Source organism: Cetorhinus maximus, chromosome 24 (genome assembly GCF_964194155.1).
Source record: "Cetorhinus maximus chromosome 24, sCetMax3.hap1.1, whole genome shotgun sequence".
NCBI lineage: Eukaryota > Metazoa > Chordata > Chondrichthyes > Lamniformes > Cetorhinidae > Cetorhinus > Cetorhinus maximus.
In genome coordinates, this window is record NC_135902.1 from 51,384,597 (window position 1) to 51,411,931 (window position 27,335).

Sequence of the window (27,335 nt, forward strand, 5' to 3'; positions counted from 1 at the left end):
CTGTAAACCTAGCCTTAACTCATCTGCTGCTGAAACCCTCACCCGTGCTTTTGTTACATTCAGACCCAACTATTCCAATGGCCTCCTGGTTGACCTCCCTGCCTTCTGCTCTTCATAAACTTAAATTCATCCAAACCTCTACTGCCCATGTCCTATCTCGTGCTAAACCCTGTTCACCCATCAAGCCTCTACTCACTGTCTTATGTTAGCTCCCAGTCCACCAACGCCTCAATTTTACATTTTTTTATCCTTGTGTTCAATTCTCTCCGTGGCCTTACTCATCTGAATCTCTGTAACCTCCTATACCCATCCTCCAAGATTTCTGCATTGCCCCAATTCTGGTCTTGTCCATCCCCGATTTTCCTTTGCTTCAGTATTGATGGCCATGCCATCAGTCATCTAAGCTCTGGAATTCTCTCCCTAAGCCTCCTAGCCCCAATTTTTTTCAAACCCAACTCTTTTTGAACAATGTCTCCTTCTTTGCCTCTGTCCAATTTTGTCTGATAATGCTCTTGTGAAGTGCTTTGGGCTGCTTTACAATGTTTATAATAATTGCTGTTGTTGTAGAGACCACCCAAAGTTTACTAATGTCTAGCAAACTGGTCCTTTGATGATGATTGACCATGGCCAGGTTAGATGTCCTAGTGCCATTCAATGGCGTAGTTATCTCCACTGTCTAAGATGGGTCGTTTAGAACGAGCTGAAACTTCGGTACTGTTCCCTATAGCTGTTGCCAGGGTCCTGCCTTTGGAAAAGAGTAAGCTTGGTCTTGGTGCTAAGAGCAGAATATGCTATATGATCTTGATGAGGGGCACACTTGTACATCAGCTTAATGATCATCCATGTGCGCAGGTTTCTTTCTAGGCCTGAAGCTTTGGTTCAATGTAAATGCTACTGATTTTTGATCATTAGATGTGAACAACACTGGCCAGAGTTTGTTTAATATCCTGAGGAGGTGATGGTGAAAGGCCTTTTGACTTGCTCAATGTCCTCCAAATTGGCTAAGCATCAACCCCCCCCCCCCCCCCCCACCCCACTCTTCCTGTCCTGAAGGCATTGACTTTGTTCCAATACTCGGGGCAAGTTTCCTGTGTGGAACTGAAACACTAATGGTGCAGCATGAAGTCTGGGCTGCAGGTCACCTTGACTTGTAAGTGGCAATGACTGTGATCCAGCTGGAGCAACATGAGTTGTGGTTGAACCTCTTCCATCCACTATTCCTGAAATGGCAGAACATCTGGGATGAAAGTAAAGCAGCTGCAGCAGGTGTGCACCTTATGGAGCTTTGGCTAGAGATTGGGTTTGATACAAATTCTATTTTTCACAGATGTTGTCAGTACAGGGTATGATTGTCTTTTCCAGTTTTCTACTCAAGGAAGGGTTAGTTACACCCTCATTAGCCACCCTGTTATAGAAACTTACAGCAAAAAAGGAGACCATTCAGCCCATCATGCCTGTGTCAGCTCTTTGAAAAGGCTATCCAATTAGTTACCCCACCTTTTTGCACAGTCAAATAAGCCACAGAAGCTCACTGTCTGGGTTCCCAGATAAATAATGGCCAGTGTTGTAAGGCAGCAGGGAACTACAGCTCTTGTTTGCACTGATACTTGGTCACTTGAGGTCAGTCCAGCCCAGGCTGGCCATATTTACATGGGTATCTGGTTAGCTTAATCCAGGTGCATTGAGTCCTGGCACAGTTTTCATTTGGTTATTTTGGCATTGGATCCAGAAAGCATCACCCCACCTCAATACTGCCTCTTGTTACCCAGGGAGGTGTTGAAACCAAAGGCAATAGAGTCTCTGACAGGCACTGGCTACACTGTTGAGCATTGATCTGGATTCAGTCTGATGTGAGATTTGGTGCATAAACTGGGAGTCAAGTTACCAAAGATCACTGGGTTTCTAATGAAGATGCTGCTTGCTATGTAAGAGTTTTCATCATAACAATGTAGAGAGAAAAATGCACGGTTGGAGCTAAGACCATCCATAAAGAATCCGAAGAAGGCCATTCAATCCATCTGGCCTGACCTAGCTCATTGAATTCTTGTTACTTCCTGCTTTTTTCCCATAGCTCTGCAAGTATTTATTCAATTTCCTTTTGAAAGTTACGATTGGATGTCTTTCTATTGCCCTTACAAACACTGCTTTCCAGATACAATTCACTGTGTAAAAAAAATAATAAACTCTCATCGTCTGCTTTCGGGAGGAAGCGGGGGGGGGGGGGGGGGGGGGTGGGGAGCGTGTCAGGCGTGGAGAGGGGGGGTGGAGAACGTGTCAGGCGGTGGGGGGGGTAGAACGTGTCAGGCGGTGGGGGAGAGGAGAACGTGTCAGGCGGTTGGGGGGGGGAGGAGAACGTGTTGGGGGGGGGAGGAGAACGTGTCAGGCGGTTGGCGGGGGGAGGAGAACGTGTCAGGCGGTTGGGGGGGGAGGAGAACGTGTCAGGCGGTTGGGGGGGGTTGAGGAGAACGTGTCAGGCGGTTGGGGGGGGTTGAGGAGAACGTGTCAGGCGGTTGGGGGGGGTTGAGGAGAACGTGTCAGGCGGTTGGGGGGGTTGAGGAGAACGTGTCAGGCGGTTGGGGAGGGGGAGGAGAACGTGTCAGGCGGTTGGGGGGGGAGGAGAACATGTCAGGCGGTTGGGGGGGGGAGGAGAACGTGTCAGGCGGTTGGGGGGGGGAGGAGAACGTGTCAGGCGGTTGGGGGGGGAGGAGAACGTGTCAGGCGGTTGGGGGGGGGAGGAGAACGTGTCAGGCGGTTGGGGGGGGGAGGAGAACGTGTCAGGCGGTTGGGGGGGGAGGAGAACGTGTCAGGCGGTTGGGGGGGGGAGGAGAACGTGTCAGGCGGTGGGGGGGCGAGGAGAACGTGTCAGGCGGTTGGGGGGGTGAGGAGAACGTGTCAGGCGGTGGGGGGGGGAGGAGAACGTGTCAGGCGGTTGGGGGGGGAGGAGAACGTGTCAGGCGGTTGGGGGGGGGAGGAGAACGTGTCAGGCGGTTGGGGGGGTGAGGAGAACGTGTCAGGCGGTGGGGGGGGGAGGAGAACGTGTCAGGCGGTTGGGGGGGGAGGAGAACGTGTCAGGCGAAGGAATCTGTTGGCTAGCAGGTGGGGGGTGGTGGGGGGGGGGGTGAATGTGTCGGCTGGTGGTGGGGGGTGCAGTGGCAGGGGTGGGGAGGTTATAAAAAGCCCTGATCTAGGCAAGTGGAATAAATCAGGAGCAAAGGTGTGAGCCTGTGGATTTGAATTGATAGTTGGTATGATGCCTAATAAGGTTGAATAGCTTGTCAGCACCTGGTGTTGGGGCTGACCCAGCTGGACTGTGAGGGGGAGCAGGGCCAGCAGCGAGGTGCTGACAGCAGAACAGAATGGAGGGGTGTTAGAGTAAAAATGAAACTTGTGACTTAAGTGGTGAAAGAGCGAGGTTGTTGCTGGGATTGCCAAGGCGAATATCTGGGAGTGAAAATATTGAGCAGCAAGATATAATCCAGAGACAGTTCTTGTTTGATGTGGGTGATAGGTTTCGCTTGTATCCTACTGGTTAAGAATGACACTTCGTTCACTCCTTAAGCAGCATCTGCCGTCAAACAACTCTCTCTGCTGACATTCCTCAGCAATAGAATGGAAGTGAGATCTTCCCCAGGAGGGACGGGCTCTGGAATGTAGGGGCTTAGTGTGGCACTCTCTAATTTAGAGAAGAGTTTCCTAAACGTTGAGTGTGTCCATGTCTGTGTGTTTTTTAAATAATGTGAAATATTTAGTAGGTTCCAGGAACCAAACAAGGCCCAAGGCCAAGCAAATCATCTTCTTTTAAAAAAAAATACAGTTTTTGGGGGTGAAGTAAAAGTTATGCACAACCCATTTACACAGATGTACACTCATCAACATCCACGCAGATATACACACACACATCCACACAGGCTCACTTGCACCCACGCACGCACACACAGACCCATATAATCACCACAACGTATACATATACACTGGAGGAGATGAGGTGACACCAAACAAAAGGCACTCTGCAATGGATGGAATTTTATTTTTTTTTTAGGATCTGGCTCCAGTTTAGTGTCAACAGGACATTTCTGAGCGTTAGTCATTTCTGGTCTGTGGATGGGTGAGCTGAGATTGGGAAATGGCTGGGATTAGAAGCCTTTGCGACCGAGCCAATGGTGGATCTGTATAGCTGAGAAATAAGTGTATTGCGGATGAAAGGCTTAGCTGAATCGCTTTCAGTCTATTGTTAGTCTAAGGGAGCTTGAGAGAGAGGGGTGGGGGTGGAAGGGGGGGTGGGAATAAGAGGGCTGCAGGCTGCTTTGAAAATCACTTGCTGGAGTGAAAGAGAGATCGCTGTAAAGCAGCGTTTGAAAGGAGCCGATCTGGTTCCTGATCTCACAATAGAGAGGAGCTGAGAGGAGCTTGGTTGATTAAACCGAACGGGATTTATTCCTGGATGAGGACGGGAAAGGGAGCAACAAAGTTTTTTTCATTGACACATGGCCGCTCTTCCCTGATGGTTTATTTTTCAATGGGGAACAGTCAGTTGCAAAATCGGATTTCACCTTGGCCTTTTTTTTTCGAAAGCGCTTCATTCCGACAGCGTTTAATGTTGATTCAGAAAGGCTGTCAGCCCCTCGACCTGCACATAGTCTTTACCACACTCAGTTCTAGGAGCTGCAGTGCAGTGTGAAAGCAGTCAGGGCTTGGTGTGCTAAATAGCTTTCCTTAAATGCTGGGCAATCTGCCTTTCCCAAACACCGCCCCCCACCCCTGTCATTCTGCCCATTGCCCCCCTCCACCTGTTAAAAGGCAGTTATGCTTAACTCTTTGTTTGCTGGACAGACCTAATAAACAACTCACTTTTCCACAAGGTGAACAGAAGGTTTCACTGAAGCCCTTATCACCCTCTGCACTGCAAGACCCAGACATTATCATGGAGGCTGACGCTCCAGTGCAGCACTGAGGTAATGCTTCCCTGTCAGAGGTGCAGTCTCTGAATGATTCATTAAACTGAGGCCCTGCTTGACTAAACTTAGTGATTCTGGCAGGCTGTTAAAAGGAGACCCCAGAGTTGGCTTAAAGGAATGAACTTTTCTTTAATGGTGTTGCTTTTTTTTCTGGGATCCTGCTGTGCACGCCGCCTAATTTGAACTCCCCATCGCTGTTGTTCTGTAGACAAAGTAATCCATTGTATGAAAAATGCTTTGAGTTGTTTCTGGGAGATGTGATAAGGCAACAATGAAATGCATGATTTTCCCTGTATTTCCATTATAAGTTGTTGTTGTAGTAGAGTGCCATTAATGTAATAAAATATCCCAGGGCATTTCACGAGAGCATTATAAGAGTAATCATGACAACGAACCACATCTAAAGATTTTAGCTCAGATAACCAAAAGCTTGTTCAAAGAAGTAGGTTTTAAGGAGTGTCTTAAAGGAGGGAAACGAGGTAGGGAGGGAATTCCAGAGCTTGGGACCCAGGCAGCTGAAGGCACAGCCACCAGTGATGGTGTAAATAAAATCAGGGATGCTCAGAAGGCCAGAATTAGAAAGAGTGCAGTTACCTTGGAGGGTGGTAAGACTGGAGGATAAGGATCCCTGTGCTCTTTCTAAATGAGAGTCTGGCTGCGGTGATCTGCAAAGCTGTTTTGTCATTGAACTAATTAAACCTGGAGTTTACCACTCCTCCCCCATTCCCTGCAGAAACACAGATTTGCAAACTTCACACTACTACACTCATGACACCTGCTGTGCTACAATCTGTTTGGAGTGGGCGAGAGCTGGAAACAGAAAAATAAAAATGCGGCTTCATATTTTTTTTTTTAAAAAAAGCCTATTGTTTTAACAGCACAGGATGAACGGCGAGAAATGAGTGATTTCCACAAACAGGCCATCACCATCAGACTTTGGTTCTATGCTGGGGGTGTGCGGATTAACAGAAGGCAAAACAAGCCCTAATTAACGAGTAGAGGCACTTTAAACACAGGGATAAATTGAGAAGCAGAGACAATCTCTCAGATCAGAGTTTACTTTCCTGTTTTAAACAAGGTGTGATGTAGATTTCCCGTTTTCTCAATAATCAGGGAAAGGCGAGAGAGCTGATTTTTTTCCCTCTCCTCGCTGGCTTATATCTTATTTATGGATTTCGTTTTGACGCAGGGGGGGGGCAGGCTCACTGTGCAAACTTCAAACATTACCTTATCTTACAAACCAAGCTTTTGATGTTGGCAAGATCAGAGGCTTGCTTCAAAACTGCTGCCAACTAAAGACTGCAGGCGCATATGCGCATGAGTTTGAGCCTTTCAAAGCTGCGGAGGAGCTGCATCACACACTCAGGTCATGCACATCTGGGCCTTAAACGGTTAGATAATTGGGCCTTTTTTTAAAAAAATTGCAGTTGATTGGTTCTTGCCCAATCGATACCCTGCCAGAAACGGATCAGGGTTCCATTTAAAGGTTATTTCAAATACCGCTCCAAAAAGGCAAGCCTCGGGAGCATTGTTAAGGGCTGGGAGAATAGTAGGCCCGAAAAGCCTGAGATTATTGTGACTATATCCAGATTCACTAGGTGGTGCACGCTTACTTTGCTATAAGGAAGGGAAATCTTTAACCAATGTGTTTTGTGGTGTTTTTTTTTAATGCTACCGTTTCAATTATTCATGCGCACATCATCATCATCAGCACCCCTGTAGATATAGAATACAACTGTTACTACACTTTGGTGAGGTACAGATGGTAATATTCTCCCTCTGGACACGACCCCAGTTTGAATGATCAGGGGGCGCATTGTGCTACTTACCAGACACTTTCCAGAAACATTCATTTTAACAGTTTGTTTGAATTTGTGGGTAAACCCGGTCTGCCAGAAATATTCTGATTGTGAGCCATTGTGTAGCCTGAGCGTGTATGCTGTGTGAAGTCCATCAATTGTGAGCATTTCACACGCCCCACTTTTCTGAATCTCACTTGGACTCAAAGATATTGAGGTGGTAATTGTAGTCTGGCAGGTAGTTGGCACAGGATCCTTGGCATAAGTGGGGGTGGGGGGCAGGCTGAAATTAAATTTGCTTCCCACTGAATTTTTTAGTGTTCAATATCCTGCTGGTGCCACAGTTATCCTCATCAGCCCGTTGTTTGAGAGGAAAGTGGGCACGGCTTATCTTGATCTCGTTCTTACCTAATCATAGCCAGAGAATCGGTTACAATGGCTTCTGTTCCTGCTCCTGCACCTGCGCCATTACCTCTGGCACCCCAACCACCATTACCTCAAGGATCTATCCTTGGACCATTCCTTTTCCTCATCTACATGTCGCCCCTTGGTGACATCATCCAAAAACAAGGCGTCAGTATCCGCATGTACCCCAACACAGGTCTATCTCAGCACCATCTCTCTCAGCCCCTCTGCTGTCACTAAATTGTCAGGTTACTTATCAGACATCCAGTATTGGATGAGCAGAAATTTACTCCAGTTAAATATTGGAAAGACAGAAGCCATTGGCCAGAATTTTTAAATGACGCGTGATGACGTCGGCTGAGTGCGCCGATGTCAACGCACAGTCGCGCGATAGTTCAGTCGGTGGGCATGCACCAGAGCCGGCAGCACACCCGCCGACAATTAAAAGACTTGTTAAGGCCATTAAATAATCAATTGTGCTTAATTTTTCACTGTCCGTTCAACCTAATGGGTTGATGGGCAGGCGAAAAGGCTGAGCGGCCTTTGCATTTTTTTGGAAGCCTCATCCACGGGCGGGATGAAATTTCCAAAATCAAATAGAAATGAAATGAAAGCTTTAATTTTTAATTAAAAACATGTCCCTGCTCATGTGATAGAGTCACATGAGGGGACATGTTTCATTACATTTTTCAGTTCTTTAATAATTTTTTTGATTTATATTTTTCATCTCCCTGACGTGCACGGAGCTGCCTCAGGGAGCTTATTCAATGCTCTTTCACGTGTACGCGCGAATTTTGTGCTAGGCAGGCTCACCCACACTCCCCCCTCACCCCCCCGCCCGCACAGACAGTGCTCAGTGCTGCCGCTCACGTTTCACGCTGGGCGAGCCTTAATTGGCCCCCCTGCATAAATTCGCAGAGCACTGCCGATCGCAGGTAGCAGTCGGCTTCCCGACTGCCCCGCCCTCACCGATCCCGAACGCCAAGGGCAAAATTCTGCCCATTGTTTTGGTCCCTGTCACAAACTCCATTCCCTAACTTCCCACTCCATCCCTCTCCCTGGCAACTGTCTGAGGCTGATCCAGACTGTTCACAGCATTGGTACCGTTTTTGACCCTGAGGTGAACCTCCTACCACACGTCCATGCCGTCACTAAAACTGTGTATTTTCACCTCCAGAACATTGCCCAACTCCATCCTTGTCTCAGCTCATCTACTCCTGAAGCTTTCATAAATGCCTTTGTTATCTCTATACTTGATTATTTCACACACACCCTTGGCCAGCCTCCCACTTTCCACCCACCATAAACTTGAGGTCATTCAAACTCTGTTGCCCATCTCCTAACTAACACCAAGTTCCACTCACCCATCTTCCCTTCCACTGACCCACTTTGGTTCCTGGACTTGCAATGTCTTGATTTTAAAATTCTCATGTTTGTTTACAAATCCCTCCGTGGCCTCATCCCCCCCAATACCTGTAGCCCTTTACATCCCCACAACTCGACTAGATCTCTGCACCTCTTGGGAGGACAATTTTAATTGCTCCATCATTGTTGTCCGTGTCTTCAGCTGCCAAGCCCCTTCGAACCCCCTCCCTAAATTTCTCGGCCTCTCTTTCATCCTTGAAGATGCTGCTTAGTCCCATCTCTTCGACCAAACTTTTGATCACCTGACCTAATATCTCCTTATATGACTTGGAGTCAGATTTTGTTCCTTAACCCTTCTGTGAAAAGCCTTTTATTATTTTAAAGGTGCTAAGTAAATTAAAAGGTGGGCCTTATTGTGGGAATCAAGGCACAACTAATTAAGTACTTTAAAGCATACTGTTGTAATGTAAGAATGTGGCAGCTAATCTTTTACACAGGAAGCTCCCACAAACAGCAATGAGGTAGATTACTTGATCGCCTGTTTTTGTGATGCTTTTTAAGGAATAAATAGTGGTCAAGATACCAGGAAGAATTTCTCTAGTGCTCCCAAATAATGCAGTGGGATCTTTTACGTCCACCTGAGATTTTATTACTTGTCCAAAAGGCAGCACCTCCAACTCTTTGGCGCACTCTCAGTCCTGCACCGGGAGTGTCAAACTGGATTATTGTGCTCAGGCTCCTGGTGTGGGACTTGAACCCTAATCTACTGCTTCAGGCAAGGATGCTACCCATTGACCCACACTGCCCTCACCTGACCTCTAGTGGCCATCCAGTTCACTGGCATTGTAACAGGAACCTCTTGGATGTGGCTAGTGAGCTGCCGTTGGGCAGGGGGTTCATGCAACTGCTTGTAACTGGCCAACAAATAGAAGGGTTCATAGTTCAAAAGCAAAACCCGCACCCCAGGGTCAGCCAGTCAGCAGTTGTAAAGCATGGGAAAGGGAGGCCAGCAACGACATGGGGGAGTGAGAGAACATCCCACAATAAAACACCCCACCCCTCTTTAGAATTGGAATATTTATGGTGCTGTTTTAGGCGGGTATAGGAGCTGCCCCTTTCCTGTCTTGAATTGTGACTGAGGTACAGGTTTCAATGTGATAGCAGCACCTGAAACTAACCTGAAATTGATAAGCACATCGGTGCAGAGGGAGGAGCAGATTAACAAAGGCAGTGAGAGGAGAGGAGAGCGCACAGAGGAAGTGGGGTGGTTTACGGAGCTGGGAGGTGGGGGAGAGTGTATGGCTAGGAGCGGGGACCCGTGTGCACAGCTGGGGGGGGTGGGGGGCAAGTGTGCACGACCGGGTGTGGGGTGTGGGGTGGGGGTGGGGTGATGGGGGCGGGTGAGTGTGCAGGGTTGGTGGGGGGGGTGGTGATGGGGGTGGGGTGATGGGGGCGGGTGAGTGTGCAGGGTTGGGGGAGGGTGGTGATGGGGGTGGGGTGATGGGGGTGGGTGAGTGTGCAGGGTTGGGGGGGGTGGTGATGGGAATGGGGGGGTGGGGTGATGGGGGCGGGTGAGTGTGCAGGGTTGGGGGGGGTGGTGATGGGGGTGGGGGAGGATGAATGTGCAGGGTTGGTGGGGGGTGATGGGGTGGGTGAGTGTGCAGAGTTGAGGGGGGGGCGATGGGGGTGGGTGAGTGTGCAGAGTTGAGGGGGGGGTGATGGGGGTGGGGGGGTGGGGTGATGGGGGCGGGTGAGTGTGCAGGGTTGGGGGGGTGGTGATGGGGGTGGGGGAGGGTGAATGTGCAGGGTTGTGGGGGGTGATGGGGGTGGGTGAATGTGCAGGGTGGGGAGGTGGGGTGGGTGAATGTGCAGGGTGGGGTGGGTGAGTGTGCAGAGTTGAGGGGGCGGTGATGGGGGTGGGTGAGTGTGCATGGTGAGGGTGAGGGGTAGTAGCGGAGTGTCCATGGCTAGGTGGGTGGTGGAATTTGCATGGGGTGTGCATGGGGGAGTGGCAGGGGCAACATGCATGGCTCGGGGTGGGGAGAGGGAGTGTCCACGGCTGTGGGGGTGGGTGGGTGAGTAGGCACAGCCGGGGTTTATACAGGAGATTGGGGGAAATCTGCCAGAAAGCCTGTTGCCTTACTCACCTAGCGTGACATGTAAAACTTCAATGTCAATCCTGTTGGACTCCTCTAACATTCTCTTTGATGCTTTGATTTGCAGAGATGGGATCCCTCCATACCGGCATAAGAAACAGCAACAGCGGGAAATGCATCGCAGTGTCAGGGCTAATGGCCAAGTCTCACTACCTCACTTTCCTGTAAGTGTCCAGTGCCTCTCTGCGCCCAGTTTTCTCTATAGCGCTCGCTCCTTAAGACCTCCCCCTTTAACCGAGCTTTATCGCCGACCCTGTCGTCTCCTCGTGTGGCTCACCATCAACGTTTTGTTTGCTTTATGTTCCTTTGAGGCGTCTGAGATATTTCACTATGTTGAAGGCGCTATAGAAGTACAAGTTGTTGTGTGCAATGCAGTATTTGGGCTGTGTGTGTATTAATGTCATTTAGGACAGATTCCACCAGAACCAGGTTTCTGCAACATAGAAATATGACCCGTTCACAGCGCAGATTCATTGCTCAGATCTGGTTCAGATTATATAACCTGGATTTAATTTCCCCCTGGGGAAGTCCTCTGATCTGCTCTGGGAGATGCCCACGGATGTACCTGTGTGTGTTTGTGCATTGCTCACTGCTTGAGAGTGACACTGGGAACCAAACCAAACAGAATTTAACATGAAATCAATGCTCTGAACCCCGAGGAGAGTCGGTGCCCCCCTGGTACTGAACCCCAGAGAGAGTCGGTGCCCCCTGGTACTGAACCCTGGGGAGAGTCGGTGCCCCCCCTTGTCCTGAACGTGGGGAGAGTCAGCACCCATTTCCCCCCCTACCCCCCCAAGCACTGAACCCCAGGCAGCGTTAGTGTCCATTGACACTGAACCTCAGGGAGATGCTCCCCAGTGGGTTTGAGGAGGACCTGGTTCCTCTAAATATGCTTTAGATGTTTATTTAAAAAGTGTCTTCCATGTGCCCAAGAATATTGTGTGACTTTGTCAGCTGATACTATATTCACTGGGTCTGTGTGTTCAGATTGCCATTGTATATTGTCAGGCCTTTGATAGTTTCCTTGCTAGTGCCCCCTGCTCCGTCCTGGAGCATTCAAACCTCCCTAACCAAGAGAAAAAGTTCAGTGGCAAAAAATTCTTTTTCAAAGGTCTCACAAACTGTTGTCTTCAAAATGTTGTTTTTTTCCCCCTTTAAAAAAAAACAAAAATTGGAAACACCGTATGTTCTATTGCCCGGGCTTGTAAATGAGATTATTTTGTCCTGGGGCTCCCCAATCGACATTCTCTGCCAGGCTGTGCTTTGATCAGGAGCTGAATAGAAGACAGCTAGTGTGCAAAGTGACAACTTCCAACAGAGCTACTCCTTTCTCTGCCCCTCGCATCATTGCTGCTGCTGTGTGGTTGCCTTAGAAAAGGCTTTTTTTTGCTTCATTGGGTGGGTACGGTGCCCAGCTTAAAAAGATGAGAGCCTTCAGTAGGTGCTGGGGGAGACGGGGGGGAGAGAGAGAGAGAGAGAGAGAGATCGACAGGCAGAAGGGATAGTCAGTCTCTGTGTGTGTGTCTCTCTCTCTCTCTCTCTTTCTCTCTCTCTCTCATTTGCTGAGGCTGGTACAAACCATGCCTCGCTTTGCCTCGCCTTGTGATTCTCTGCTCCTGATTTGCAATAGCCTCCCTTCTCCCTTGATAGCTGCAGCTTTAGGCAGCCAAGCCCAGCAGTGTAGCACAAGTACCCTGCAGCTGATACTCTTCACACTGTACAAAGAAGACAGAAGTGGAGAGTGAGAGAGTGAAAAAGAACACAGGAGCAGTGAGCCAACAGATCCTCAAAGCTACCCAGCGTGCAGTCAGGAAATAAATTACCACATTTTCTCTGATCTGCACCCGTTTGACTCCATCTTCCCTCCATCTTTTTTTTTTAATTTTCATTTTCTGTTTATAACCCACTTCAGTTAAAGATTCTTCCCTCCCACCTTCATGTTTTTTTGATGTCAGACAACACTCTTTGAAGAAGCTCGAGACTCTGTGAAGCTACTGATGAGCTGGTTGTACTACAGAGGGAATGAGCAGGACAACCAACTGCTCTTGCCCTAGGCCAGCGCTGCTGGGAAGGATGTCACTCCATGAGGCCACTGTAAGAAGCTCATAAAATCCCCAGCTCATCGCAATGAGCAGAGAAACTGGCTTTACCCAAACACACAAGCGCATTAAAAGAAAAAGAACAAAAGCATTGCCTCTCTCTTTTTTTTCTCTCTCGCTGGCAATCTCACTTCTTTTCTCTCCCTGTCTTCCGCTCTCTTCTCACTTTTTTTTTCTCTCTTGCTATTTCTTTCTCTTGCTCTCTCACTCTTTATCTCTCTTTCCTCTGTGTGCTCTCTCTCTCGCACCCTCCCCCCTCCCACCTTTCCCCAAAATGTGCAGGCTGATGGACAGACGGTTAAATGTTGTCTATCTGTTGTGCTCTTGTTCCGTGTAGAGAACTCACCGTCTTCCGAAGGAGATGACACCTGTGGACCCAACAGCCTTTGCCACTCAGCTCATCTCCCGACTGGAGAAGCTGAAGCGGGAGCGAGACACCATGGACAGCTTGGAGGAGAGGCTGCAGCAAATCAAAGAGGTAGGAGAGTGAACTCACCGAGGGACTGCTAGAGCTTATGGGTAGGGCTGGAGAGGGGAAAAGTCATTTTAATTTTAATCTCTTGAAACTTGCAATCCCCCCAAGAAAGAAAGTAAAAGCGTGGTAGAAGTGAATTGGGTTTTTAAATACAATTAGGATCATCGTACTGCATGAAACATCTGTGCAACCCCTGATTTTTGTTAGATTTCTCTCCGGTCAGTTCCAATCGGGCAGTGTTACCTTGCGATCCCTTTTAAAATGCTGATTGGAAATGAGGACAGTTTGATGGAGGAAATAAAGTTGCCTGCGTCATGATGAGACCCTCACAGGGTCACCTCCAGCATCTGCCCCTCCTGTGGGGCTAGGGCGATGTCTGTCGGTGTTTATCTGGCACTGTGCGGGGGAAGGGGGTGTAATTTTAACCTATCCCACCCCCCGCCTTTCAGACAGAGCCGGTGGAACTGGGAGCAACACTGGGTTTACAACAACACCCCATTTCAGTCTGCCATGAGGTCAGAATGGGATATAAAACCGGCCGATCCCAGAGGATTCCCATCCAAAATTAAAATAAGCCTCTTTTTTGGTTATACCCTTGGAATTGGTCACGGGTGAAAACTGGTTGGAGGGAGGAAGAGGTTACAGCCATGGAGAAAAGTTGCAGAGGTTGGGTGAAAGGAGGCACTAGAGGGATGTGTGAATGAGTAGTTTGGGGGCAGGGAGTTCCTGGACAGACGGGAATGATGAACAAGACTGGGTGTAGGAGGGCAGCTGTAGAAGGTGGAGGTTAGTCAGGTTGGGGGGTGATGTGGTGTCACAGTTGTTTTGTATGTCAGTGAATATTAAAAGCCCCATTTCTGTATGACTGCAGGATGAAGGTGAAGATGGTGAACTCCCCACAGTAAAAACACAGACGGAGATGGAACCTGCACCCCCCCAGCACCAGCTGCACCCACTGACCCTCCTGCCCTCTGGAGGTTGTGACGATGACCCACAGACCATCCTGGACGACCACCTGTCACGCGTGCTGAAAACGCCGGGCTGCCAATCGCCTGGGGTGGGGAGATATTCCCCCCCATCCCAGACACCAGACTGTCTCCGGGGGACAAAGTTTCAACCGGCCCTGGGGCCCCAGGCAACACCCCCAGGGACTTCCAGCAAAGGGTATGTCTCCAAACAGGGCAGCAAGTACATCCACCACCATTACATCCACCATCACACTGTCCCCAAGACAAAGGAACAGATCGAAGCTGAGGCTGCTCAAAGAGTGCAGTGCCTCTGTCCGAGCAGCCTCTGTCTGAGCAGCCTGGACTATTGTTCCTACGCCAAGTGTCGAAGTCACTCAAAGGTTGAAATGCCGGGACTCCAAGTGGAACAGTTTGCCTTTGGGTAAGATCCCGTCCTTTTCCTTTAAAGTTTTATCAAGCTCCCATCACCACCTCCTTTCCCTCGAGGGGGAGCAACTCCCTCTGCTACCCTAACTCCGCATGCTTGGAAGCTAGGTTAGTGAGTCAGTGGCCTGCTTTACTATGGCTCACCCTCCGCCTGTCCACCCTCGGTTCCTGGACATGAGCACCACTGGCCATCAGGATGGTACTCGGGAGCCCTGGCATTTTCATTCCTTCCCTCCGCTGAGTCAGAAACACTGAAGCCAATTATAGCAGAGCCTGGTTGTCAGATCCAGCAGAGACAGAGCTGAAACCTGGGATGCTGGTTTCTCAAATTCAGGAACCCAGCAATGCCTCAATCAAGCATCGAGGAGTCTAAGCATTGAATATATTCTGTAATGGCATTACTTAATGTGTCAAACCAAGCATGAAGTGACAGCGATCACTTTCGATGACTCCACATTTGGTATCTTCTCTGTGGCCCACACAGATTTGTAACTGTGGCCAATCCTATCTTTGCTGTTCTCCTGACAGCTACTTGGAGGTGACACTGACCCGGAGCTCCGTGACTGGGGCTGTGGCGCTCCCCGGGGTGGAGCTCCGTGACTGGGGCTGTGGCGCTCCCCGGGGTGGAGCTCCGTGACTGGGGCTGTGGCGCTCTCCGGGGCGGAGCTCCGTGACTGGGGCTGTGGCGCTCTCCGGGGCGGAGCTCCGTGACTGGGGCTGTGGCGCTCTCCGGGGCGGAGCTCCGTGGCTGGGCTCTGGGCGGAGCTCCGTGGCTGGGCTGTGGGGCTCCCCGGGGCGGAGCTCCGTGGCTGGGCTGTGGGGCTCTCCGGGGTGGAGCTCCGTGGCTGGGGCTGTGGCGCTCTCCGGGGCGGAGCTCCGTGGCTGGGCTGTGGGGCTCTCCGGGGTGGAGCTCCGTGGCTGGGGCTGTGGCGCTCTCCGGGGCGGAGCTCCGTGGCTGGGCTCTGGGCGGAGCTCCGTGGCTGGGCTGTGGGGCTCCCCGGGGCGGAGCTCCGTGGCTGGGGCTGTGACGCTCCCCGGGGCGACGCTATTACATAATTTCTGTGTTGCATCATTGCTTTCAATTTCCTGTTTGCGGTTATTATATCTACTGTGGCATTAACGGATTAACATTCTGGGTACACTCGTTTTTCTATGTCTTTGCCCCAATAGGCTCCATTCCCCAGCCCAGACTATACCTGGTATGTGGAGGCAGTGGGAGTGCTGATGGTGATGCTCCAGTGACTCACCTCCACACAATGGCCCCTGTGTGGGGAATGATGGGTCACTTGGTGAGAGGCTCATGATTTGCCTGCTTAACTGGGTTAATCTCTGTTGACAGATAAGGCTGTTCCATAACAACCAGTGGCCATTGGAGGCTTCACCAGGTGGATGTTGTTGGCACATGAGCACTGGTGCTAAATGCCCACGATGGGGGGCAGGACTCCTGACCCTTGTGGTGCCTCGTCATACAACATCTGCACCCCAACAGCACTCGCTGGACACTGAATAGCTGCAGTAAAACTTAGGTGGGTGGAGTCAAGGTACATATCAGCCATGGTCAAAATGAATGGTGCAGAACAGGCTGGGATGGCCTCCTCCTGTTCCTGTGTTTCTATCTCCCCCTGGCACAAGGAGAGCTGCGGACCCTGGTTAGATCCCTTAATGCAGTGTAGGGTTATTGGAAGGGTAGCATTTGAGTTTACTATTTAACGCACTGTAGGTGGTTGACAGGAAGTGTCACTTTAAACAGCGGTGAGACAAAGTGGGGGTGAGGGGATGGGGAAATGAGGCCTGGTGAGTCCTGGGGTTCAATTTATGGCCTGCACTGAGCCAATGGATCACAGCTCAGACTATATAAGACTATAGTTGTCCTTGGTGCTCCAGGGCTGGTGGGGTCCTCTGGAACTGTATCTGATTGTGTGCCAGCATTTTCAACAGTGGGCCTAGCAAGCCACTATTAAAGTTAATGAGATACTAAGTGGGGGTACAGATGGTCCTCACTCCTTGAAATAGCAGAAATTGGGAGCTTTCCACTGATGTACCTTTTCCCTCTGTTTGACCCTCAGCGGTAGGAGTGGTTCCCTGGCCAGGAGGAGCACACAGGTGACAGACTGTGTCAGCCCAATATCCAGTGAGGGAGCTCTGCCCCTCTCCAGTCCCCAGCTCCCTGGTGAGGAGACAGACCGGGCACAGAACGTGTGGCAGTGGATGCTGGAGAGCGAACGACAGCCCAGCAGCAAACACAGGCCCCACAGGTAAAGATTGAGCCCGCTATCTGGGATAGTTACTGTGTCCGCGCGTGCAGGTAAAGGTGTGTGAATGTGGGGATGTGTTGATAGTGTAACTGAGGGGGGTGTGCGTTTATTTTTTTTTCATTCTGTCATGGGTTGTGGACGTCACTGACAAGACCAGCATTTGTTGCCCTTTCCTAATTGCCCTTGAACTGAGCCGCTTGCTGGGAGAGCAGTTAAGAGTTAACCACATTGTTGTGAACCTGATGTCACATGTAGGCCAGACCAGGCGAGGGTGGCAGATTTCCTTCCCTAAAGGACATTAGTGAACCAGATGGGGTTTTTTACAACAACTGGTGATGGTTGTCATAGTTACCATTCCTGAAACCAGCTTTCATTCCAGATTTATTAATTGAATTTAAATTCCACCAGCTTCCATGGTAGGTTTTGGAACCATGTCCCCAGAGTGAGTGAGTGTGTTTTACCCCCTCTTATCACATGTGAAAGCTATGACTTACCCTCAAACCTTCAGAGTGCTTATTTTTAAGACTAAATAGATGGGGTTTTTGTCATTTGAAAACTGATTCTAACGTGAGAATCGGATTGAGATGGAGCCCGATGCCTCCCAAAGCCCAAATGACCCACTGATTTGAGCCCACACGCAGGAAGAATGAGGGGAGCTGGGGGAGGTTATTGGTTATTGATCACAGGTCAAAGAACCAGGAAGGTAACAAACGATTCTCTCCCACCAGCGTCCAGTGTGTGAAGAGAGGAGGTGTCACAGACTGTCTGAGGGGCAGTGCAGTTGAGCGCACCAGCCGGCAACACATTGGCAGTACCCACCAGCGGGGAAATGCTCAGCCTTCCCACCCCTTCATCCAGGACCCAGCTATGCCCCCCCTCCCGCCACCCAACACTCTCGCTCAACTGGAAGAAGCCCGCCGGAGGCTGGAAGAGGAAAAGAAAGTTTCCAAAACACAGAAGCAAAGGTACAGAATTCATTGCTGCTGCTTCCCATGTTACAAAGGGTTTTATCTCTTGACCCCTCACTGACTGTCCTCTTTCTTTTCTCTCGCTGTCTCTCTCTTTCTCACTCACCGACTGTCCGAACATTCTGTCACTCTCTCGCTCTCTTTCTCACCAAACTGTCCCCATGTGCACAGGCTCATTCTCCCACCCGTACTCACTCACACCATCTGTCTCCTCGCATGCTCTCTCTCACATTGACTGACATAGTCTTCCATTATTTTTCAGATACTCAACATCAAGTTTACAACGAGACAGAAATCATGGAGCTCCTTCACAGGGCGTGAGCCTGTCTCTGTCCAGCACTGGTCTCCTCACATCTCCTGTGGAAGAGTAAGTAATCCCCCTACCTTGTCCAGTTTGGGATGATCTGCATTCTGAGCTCAGGAGAATTTTTTTTATCCTTCCCACCCTGCCTCCCACTACCTTCGTCCTCTCCTCCCCGGTAGATGCTGACTTGTGGCAGAGTCTAGCTCTGCCTATGTGCAGTGCACCCTTCATTAACTTTGTTAACGTGGATTTGATTGCTGATCCTGGGCTGCTGTTTAACAGCTAGGAGCATTGCAGCTGAGTCTAACCTGATGTCCTGTTTCCAGTCAAAGGCAGTGGATCAGGAGCAGGAGCCCCGGTTGATACTCACCTTCCAAACTATGGCTACTGAAGGTCAATGTGGTGTTTAATGAGACTAACTACCACAAGGCGAGAGTCACTATTGGTGTTAGTGGACAAGTGCTTTATTCATTGGCATGACAGTTGTGCTATCCCAATTCTCGCTCCCAATCAGACTTGTGGTGAAGGGAATAGCAAAGAACGTTTAACACATTACTGGTGGTAATGATGAAATTATAAAGCAGGGCAGCTAAGCAGAAGGAAAACTTGTGCTTTCACTGGATTTTCCCCTTTAATTTCCAGCAAACATTTTAGATCCAGGAGTCAGTGCCCATTGAGATAAAAACAATACAGATCAAAGAGGGAACAAGAGGAGTCTCTACAGCAATTGAGCTTAAATGTTTAAAGAAGCAGTTACAATGCATAAGAATATATGTTTTGATACAGGAAGATTGTGTTTCACTCTAAGTCTTTGTTTCAATTTCCTTCATTCAGAGAATGATAGTCAAATGTGAGGAGCAGGATTCAATTTTTTTTTAAATTAATTCTTTCATGGGATGTGGGGGTTGCCGCCGAGGCCAACATTTGTTGTCCATCCCTAATTGACCTTGAGAAGGTGGTGGTGAGCTGCCTTCTTGAGCCACGGCAGTTTGTGTGGTGTAGGTACATCCACAGTGCTGTTAGGAAGGGAGTTCCAGGATCTTGACCCAGCGACACTGAAGGAACGGCGAGATATTCCCAAGTCAGGATGATGAGTGGCTTGGAGGGGAACTTCCAGGTGATGGTGTTCCCATCTATCTGCTGACCTTATCCTTCTAGGTGGTAGGGGTCAGGGGTGTGGAAGGTGTTGCCAAAGTAGCCTTGGTGAGTTGCTGCAGTGCATCTTGTGTACGCTGCTGCCACTGTGTGTCAGTGATGAAGGGAGTGAATCTTTAAAATGGTGTATGGGGCGTCTCAATCAAGTAGGTTATTTTGTCCTGAATAATTATAGGATCAGGCTGATTGGAAAGGGGGGGAACCTGAGATAGGAAGAACAAAAGAAATAACAATCTCTCCCTCACTCCCTCAAACACGCCCTTCCTCTCTCTCTACTTCTCTTTCCATCTGTGACAATCAGTTTGTTTGAAGTCACAGTAAGCCACCTGATTGTAGCTTTTTCATTGGATGACCTTAACTCCACCAGTGTCTTTGCCACTGACTGTCAGAGAGCCCAGTGAGCAGACTGAGATAGAAGCTCAGATACTGGTTTGCTGATGCCCCAGGACCCTGTGATCGATTTGTGTGCATTTTAACTCACACAGAAAAACAAAACCACTATTGAAAGGTAAAGCTGGATCTGACAGCAAGTCCCAAGCTGACTCATGGTTTCATCAAAACATTAGCATACTTTTATTGAGTTCACATCCCCTTTGCCCACTTCTCACTGTTTATTAACACTGAGTTCATGTGTTTCTGCAGTTTGAATCTTCACCCTTTTAACTCTAACTCAGTTGTGATGTGTACATACAGCAACAGCAGGTTAAATGTTTCCAGAGTCCAAGAGATGCTGGCAAATTGTTTCATCTGATGTTTTCTTTAGGTTGTCTCTGTCCAGCCTCTGAGTGACCCATGCCCTGCCACCATGTGGCAGGTTAGAGAGGGATGCAATGCAGGCAGGGACACTGCTTCATGTCCCTGAGACCTACAGGTATGGGTATTGGGCGTGGAACAAAATCCTCCACTGTTCCACACCCACCCCCCTCTACCCACAACCCCTGGACCTGAACAGCCATCAAGGCCTGTGTTCCTACCAACAGTGACCATGAATAGTCTCCTCCACCTGTTCCCATTCTCCAGTTAAGCAGGTCGACAAGCAGAGCTACACCTGAACTGACCACTGATGAGATGCCCTGTCTCACATGATTGGCTGCTGTGCAGTGTGACACGAGCGGTGTGTCTTCTATCAAACCCTGCTTATTCTCAAAGGAATTTAGAAACCCATATTTTTGTCTGATGGCTGTTCAGGTCCAGGGGTTGTGGGTAGAGGGGGGTGGGTGTGGAACAGTGGAGGATTTTGTTCCACGCCCAATACCCATACCTGTAGGTCTCAGGGACATGAAGCAGTGCCCCTGCCTGAATTGCATCTCTCTCTAACCTGAAAGTCTCCCCCGTCCCACTGACCGACCTGGCTGCAAATCAGGTCCAATCCTGTGGAGAGGGGACTGGGACCTGGGCCCCTCCTTGTCTGTGGGACTCAGTTCCCCGTTTCACAATCTGTGCCGCCTCCTCTTGGTTTTTGATGTAAGTGACCTGATTTATTTTTTTCTCTCATTTTTGTCTCCATAGGCACAAAGCGCCAAAGAAACCAGCGGCACCTGTGCATGCGGCTCAGTCTGGTGAGCTGGTCGTGACTTACTTCTTCTGTGGAGAAGACATTCCGTACCGGAGGATGATGAAAGGTCACAGCCTGACCCTGGCACACTTCAAGGAGCAGCTTAGCAAGAAAGGAAATTACAGGTATGGGAATACCCCCTGTTGGAGTTTGGGAGCTGGGTTAACCCAGGATGGAGGGGTAGGGGTGACTGAGGAGGGAGAGGCGGGGGGGAAATTCTGTTGTGTTTTGAGTGTACACGGGTCTTCTCAATAGGGCTGTTGGAGTCTGCTGTAAGAATGGGCCAGCTGTGTTGCAGTGTGAAGAAGGCTAATCTTCAGGCATTAGTTACCGAGTTGTGTTGGCCTGTACTTTTAGTCAGTTGATTGTGTACGGCCTCAGGGGAGCTCTTGGTCTGCCATTGCCTCAAATTTAAAATTCTCATCCGTGTTTTCAAACCCTTCCACGGCCTCTCCCCTCCCTATCTCTCCAGCTTCCTCCATCACAAACCTCTGAGATATCTGCACTCCTCCAATTCTCAAATCTTGCACATATCTAATTTCCTTCACTCCACCATTGGCACCCATGCCTTCAGCCTTAAGTCCTGGAATTCCCTCTCTAATCCTGTCCGCCTCTTTATCACTCACTCCTCCTCCTTTAAGATGCTCCTTAAAACTGACATCTTTCACCAGTGCTTGGTGTCAAATTTTGTTTCGTTATTGTTCCTGTAAGTTCCTTTTTGGGAGGTTTTCCTATGTTAAGGGCTCTATATAAATGCAATATGTTGTTGAAACAATAACTTTTTAAACTCCTTGGAGTTCTCCACAATGTGTCCTTGTCTATTTCTATAATGAACAGTCTTTGCGCCAATATTCTGCGCTTGGAGATTCTCTTCCATCTTTGTTTTGAAACTGGTCTGGGCTGGGAATGAAGATGCAGGTGACTGAGTGAAACAGCCTGACTGAGTGAAGGAGATGACCCATGATGTGCTTGGCACTCTCAGCAACATCTGCCATTGATTTTGTTTTTTTTCTATTTTTAAGGCCTGTGTAATAAGCAGGTCTTTGAAGCCAATTTCTTTCATTTTTTTTGAGCTTGGGAGATGAGAGGCGAGCAGGTCAGCTGTCAAATTCTTTGATTTAATGAGATCTGCCTTGGTCTTTTTCATTGCCTCTGTTCCGACAGATGTGTACAATGCCATATCACTGATTTATGTAAATCACACTTATTAATACAGAGTCTTATCAGAGGCTGATGTTGGTACAGTGGAAGGGTAATCTCAGTATCTTTACACACAAATATCAAGCTGCCAGAGGGAAATAAACACACGCGCTCCCCTCCAGCTTCCGCTGTTCTCTGCTGGGTTTTATCCTTTCAGGGCAATCCGTCCAAAATTAAGCGTAGGATATTGTGGAATTTTCAAATACAAATCACGTGCAGCGCAAGTCGAGTTTCCACAATCTTTTGTGTCGATTTTTTTTTAAAACGCCACATTGGACCACTTTTTTAAGGTGGGGGACACCTGCCAGACACCCATTAAGCACAATGTGAGCTTCACTGATCCCATTCATTAATAGACCCTCAGAGGCTCAGTGTGAAGGTGGATCTTTTGGGTGCAAGGACATTGACAGAAATATTGTCAGATTTTTGTAATATAATGTTAATTTCTTAAAACTGCCCATTGTATACCAATGTCAATCCTTTGGTATAGTGATTTTTTTTTTTTAATTACTTAAAATTAGGTTACTCAGATGATGGACCAGACACTAATTAAAGATACTTATTTTTGGTGATTAAACCTATTTTTGTGTTTATATTCCATTGTAAAATGCTGCCAATTGTGCCAGTTTATGACAGAGTTTACACTTGGGAGTAAATTCATAAGCTTGATGCAGAAACTTTATGGGGGAGAAAACACTTCACAAAACGTGTGGGATGTGTGTCCAGTTACCAATTGTGCTGAAAGGGGAAACTCTGGCCCACAGAAATTTATAACCCAGAAAAGGAGGTCATTCAGCCCATCATGCCAGTGTTGGTTCTTTGAAAGTACTACAGCAACAACTTGTATTTATATAGCGCCTTTAGGATCCCAAGGTGTTTTACAGTAGCATTATAAAGCAAAATTTGTCACTGAGCTTACATAAGGTGTTATTGGGTCAGGTAGTAAAAGCATGGTCAAAAAGGTAGACTTGGAGGATGTCTTAAAGGAGGAATGAGGTAGAGAGGCAGAGAAGTTTAGGGAGAGAATTTCAGAGTTTAGGACCTTCTCAGCAATCAGTGTGATGACCAATGGTGGAGTAATTAAAATCGGTGATGTTCAAGAGGGCAGAATTAAATGAGTACGGATATCTTGGAGTGTTGTAGGGATGTAGGGGCTTACAGAGATAGAGAGGGATGAGGCCGTGGAGGGATTTGAAAACAAGGATCAACATCTTAAAATTTGCTCCTGGTTCTAGCACAACCAATGTAGATCGATGAACACAGGGGTGATGGTTGAATGGGACTTGGTGCAAGAAAGGACACAGACAGCAGAGTGTTAAATGATCTCCAGTTTACAGAAGGGTAGAATGTGGGAGGCTGGCCAGGAATGCATCGGAATAGTTAAACAAAGGGATAGATTAGATTTTCAGCAGCAGATGAGCTGAGGCAAGGGTAGAATCAGTCAATAAAATAGGTGGTTTTAGCACAGGCATAGATATGTTTTTGGAAGCTCACCTCATGACAGTTATCAGCAAATAGTCCTACACCCATCTTCCCCCACCCCACCACCACCACCACCATTTTATCCCCATTTGCCCTGAGATCTTTTTCTCTTTTTCAAATATTTATCCAATTCCCTTTTGAGTCCATATCCATCCTTTCAGGCAGTGCTTTCCAAATTGTAACAACTCACTGCGTTAAATATTTTTCCTCCCCTCTCTTCTGGTTCTTTTTCAGGAGAGAAAGGAAAATATGATCTTGTATAAGCCCAGGAAACACCCTGTCTCGCTGAATATTATGTATATGTGCAGAAATATTCACATGGAATACATATGTTCATATGGAATACATATATATTTAGTAGGATATATTTATTGACATATTGTATAGAATGCATATGGTTTAATATTCCATATATTTGCTTTCTGGATTGACCCCTGTTTCTTGATTTATTTTATTGGGGATCATGTGATCTAGTTTTATCAGTGATTGAATGATAGGCACTAGTTGCTGTAACTCTGTTGTCTGTCAGTCTCTCCCTTGCCTTCCGCCTCCCTCTCCTCTTCCCCTCTCATCTAGCTTCCTTTCCTTTCTCTCCATCCCTTTCTCTCTCTCTTCCCATCTTTGCTTCGTTTGTTCTAACTGCTCTCTCTGTTTTCACACAGGTACTACTTCAAGCGAGCCAGCAATGAATTTGACTGTGGGGCAGTTTTTGAAGAGGTTCAGAGTGATGATAGCACCCTGCCCATGTATGAGGGGAAGATTTTGGGGAAAGTGGAGCGAATCGATTGATTCATTAACAAGGACTCATTTTAAGAACCATCAAATTATGAACAATTCCACAAGGTTGAAATAAGCTGTGAGGTAATGGAATTCAGGCATGAAGAAGCTGTGGTGATGTTTGCCTTACATAAGATGTAAAGATCATAAAAATGTTTAAATAAATATACTGGGCTATATTGTAGAAGAATGACCACTATTGGTTATTTACAGACATCCAGGTATAACTGTGGCTTCCTGAGGGACTCCATATATAAACCGAGACTGTATAGTCCCTGCTCAGTGACACATCCTGATATTTATTGAACTTGCATCTGTGTATTCGGGTTGTGGATATGCTACTACTGCGATGATGTGTCCGCCTTTTCCATTGGTACCGGCAGCCACTCCTCCCTGACAGCCCCTCCTCCCTGACAGCCCCTCCATCTTCCCGTAACATTCATGACAATAATGAGGAACACTTCTATGGTGCAGTTAAAATGAAATTGTGAAGCTGGCTGTGAATGTTATCTGAAACAAGTGACCATGTCTTAATATAACGTTTGCTGCTTTGTATTTGTACCGGAACCATCACCAAGTCTTAATGGTCTGGCAAAAATGACAACCAGCCTTGCCTGTGTCAATCTTCCATTTGACATTTACATGCTGTCTAGTGCCTTCAAATCCAGGAAAATCCACAGAAATCTTCTTGCGCCTTCATCCTCAACACCCGCACCACCCCCTCCCCTTCCTGCACCCACTCTGTGACAATATCCCAACACTTAAAAGTTACTCAAGTGACACAGATGTGGATTATAATGTGAATTAGCGTATTGTAGAGTTGGCCAACTCAAAGATGTGTCACCAGTGGAGGGGTAAGTGTGACAGCTGCCCAGTTCCAGTGCTGATTCAAACTCTGCTCCCAGCAGAGGGCTGCTTGAAGAGAGCAAACCGTGGGCTAGAGAATTGATAGTGAACCAATCGCATGACATCGGGCTTGGAGTTGATTCTCTTTTATTTTCTTCATGGCTCGAAATTACAACATCAGTAACCAAACCCATTTAGAATAAGCAGCTTAACTCTGTATGAAAGAAGTAACAATGGAACTTTGCAGCCATGCATTGCTGCTGACTAATATCATAGATGCAACTTCAGCCCCCAATCTCCAAAGTGCAGAGAGCTGAAAATGGGGGACGGGAGCCAGTCTTTGGGAACATGATCCATTACCAGAACTGGGGTTGTTACACACTGCTGCTCTGCTGGAGAGTCCAACACCTTCCACTTTCAGACACTGAACAACCAGCTGTACATTTCCACAACATTGTATTTGTATTTCAGAATTCCAGAGTTGACTGTTTTCTTTGTGTTGCCAGTGGCCCCTCTCTCTCAGTGCTGTAGGATTATTGTGTAAAAGATTATTCTCCTGCAGAGTCAGACCATCGTGTAGCAGAGATTTTTTTTTTAAGTTAATAGTTCCAAAAGTGATAAACTTTTAGGATGCGGAGAGTCAAATCCCATCCCCAAAAACGCAAAAAGTACCGGGGCAGAAATGACTGCATGTGCTGTTCTCATGAAAACAATTCACACACGTGTGTGTTAAATTAATGCAGAGAGGAACCAGGTCCGAGTGTCACTCTGAGAAGGGGCCTGACCCCAGTATCAACTCTTCTCACCCAACACACTCTTAACTATCACTCTGACTTTTGCCCGCACTACTGGACGTGACTTGTACAATACCTGTGTAAATATTGTGGAGAGTTTTACACACTATTACTAGTGTTTCTTGTTTATCCAGTACAGTACCTGTGCCTGCATGGTATTATTAATACTGTGTGTCACCCTGTGTTGAGGGTCACCTCTCCCTTTATTAATAAGGGTTTATGTATAAAGATATTTTTATGCTTTTTTGAGTGTTGTAACCATGTTTTATGGCATTTTATTCTACTTTCTGTAAATTATGCATTACAAAAGAGTTTGATTTAAGAATCCTTCGTACCATAATTATGTAATTATTAAGAGATGTAGCCTTTATTAAAATTTTATATTTTTCAAATGAATTTATTTGCTGAACTCTTTGTTATTTTGAGGGCCACAGTCCTGGTTTTTACTCCGTGTCTGATGATCGTGGGGCTCCTGTTTAGTTTATTATTTTTGAATCTCCTGTCTCTTGATGGGAGAGGTGGATTTCAGAGGGGGTTCTGCAGGAAGAGAGAGACAGACAGATAGTGAGGCTCAGGAGAGCTCAAAGGAAGGACCAGGGCAGCTAACGATCTGCAGGCAGGGATGGAACAGCAAGGAAACAGCGCTCAGATGGGACAGCATAAAGACCCCAACAGCACTAGAGGCCGAAGGGGGTCAGGGAGAGGGTTGGAGCACAGGAGGGGAGGGAGGGAGAAGGTGGGGAGAATGTGGAGTAGCAGAGTGGGGTGAGGTGGACCATGAGTGGGAAGAGAGAGGGAGAGTGCGCAAGGATGTGGGGCTTGGGGTGGGGAAGGAGTGTGGGGTAGGGTACGAGTGCCAGGTGCTTGTAGTTTAATATGAGGTGGAGCTGAGCTAGAGGCCTGGAAGGAGAGAATGGGAAAGATTGAGCATGCGGGTTCCAATGGTCTGGACAAGGGTTTGAGTGGCACTCTATATTTTGAGGTAAGGGCAAATTCGTGGAAGTTGTTGAAAGTGAAACTCGGCTGAGTGCTGACAGTCTTTTTGTTGAAGTGCTGAGAAGTGTTGCATAGACAAAACCAAGCAGCACTTAAGATCATAGTTGCAGCATGAATTTTTGATGTTGAAAAGCTACAATCTCATCACTTCCCGGTCAATTTCACACACTCGGAACCTGCCACTCAGCTGATCAATCTTCAGATTCAGTAAAATGTTCCTTTGTATCAAAACAAGATAATTTTTTGACAGACAACAGTTACAATTTATTTCATTATGGAATAAAATATCTACCAATAATAGCCCCAGTGATGGGAATAGGATATCTAACATGGTCACACATTCACCGCAGTCTCA

General features: G+C 47.9%; 1 protein-coding gene across 3 annotated transcripts in view; it reads left to right on the plus strand.

Moving 5' to 3' along the window:
* The window catches only part of axin2 (axin 2 (conductin, axil)), a 38,815-nt gene extending 12,435 nt beyond the window's left edge, over positions 1-26,380 (plus strand). For 2 of the 3 annotated variants that reach the window (XM_078529046.1, XM_078529048.1), the window contains exons 4-11: positions 10,748-10,844; positions 13,117-13,257; positions 14,126-14,643; positions 16,715-16,903; positions 17,632-17,868; positions 18,134-18,238; positions 20,840-21,010; positions 24,230-26,380. In XM_078529046.1, the coding sequence (XP_078385172.1) occupies positions 10,748-10,844; positions 13,117-13,257; positions 14,126-14,643; positions 16,715-16,903; positions 17,632-17,868; positions 18,134-18,238; positions 20,840-21,010; positions 24,230-24,356 (1,585 nt within the window). In that variant the 3' untranslated portion in view covers positions 24,357-26,380. The remainder of the gene's footprint in view (positions 1-10,747; positions 10,845-13,116; positions 13,258-14,125; positions 14,644-16,714; positions 16,904-17,631; positions 17,869-18,133; positions 18,239-20,839; positions 21,011-24,229) is intronic. The other variant, XM_078529049.1, reaches the window with a different exon arrangement.
* The last annotated feature ends 955 nt before the right edge of the window (positions 26,381-27,335 follow it).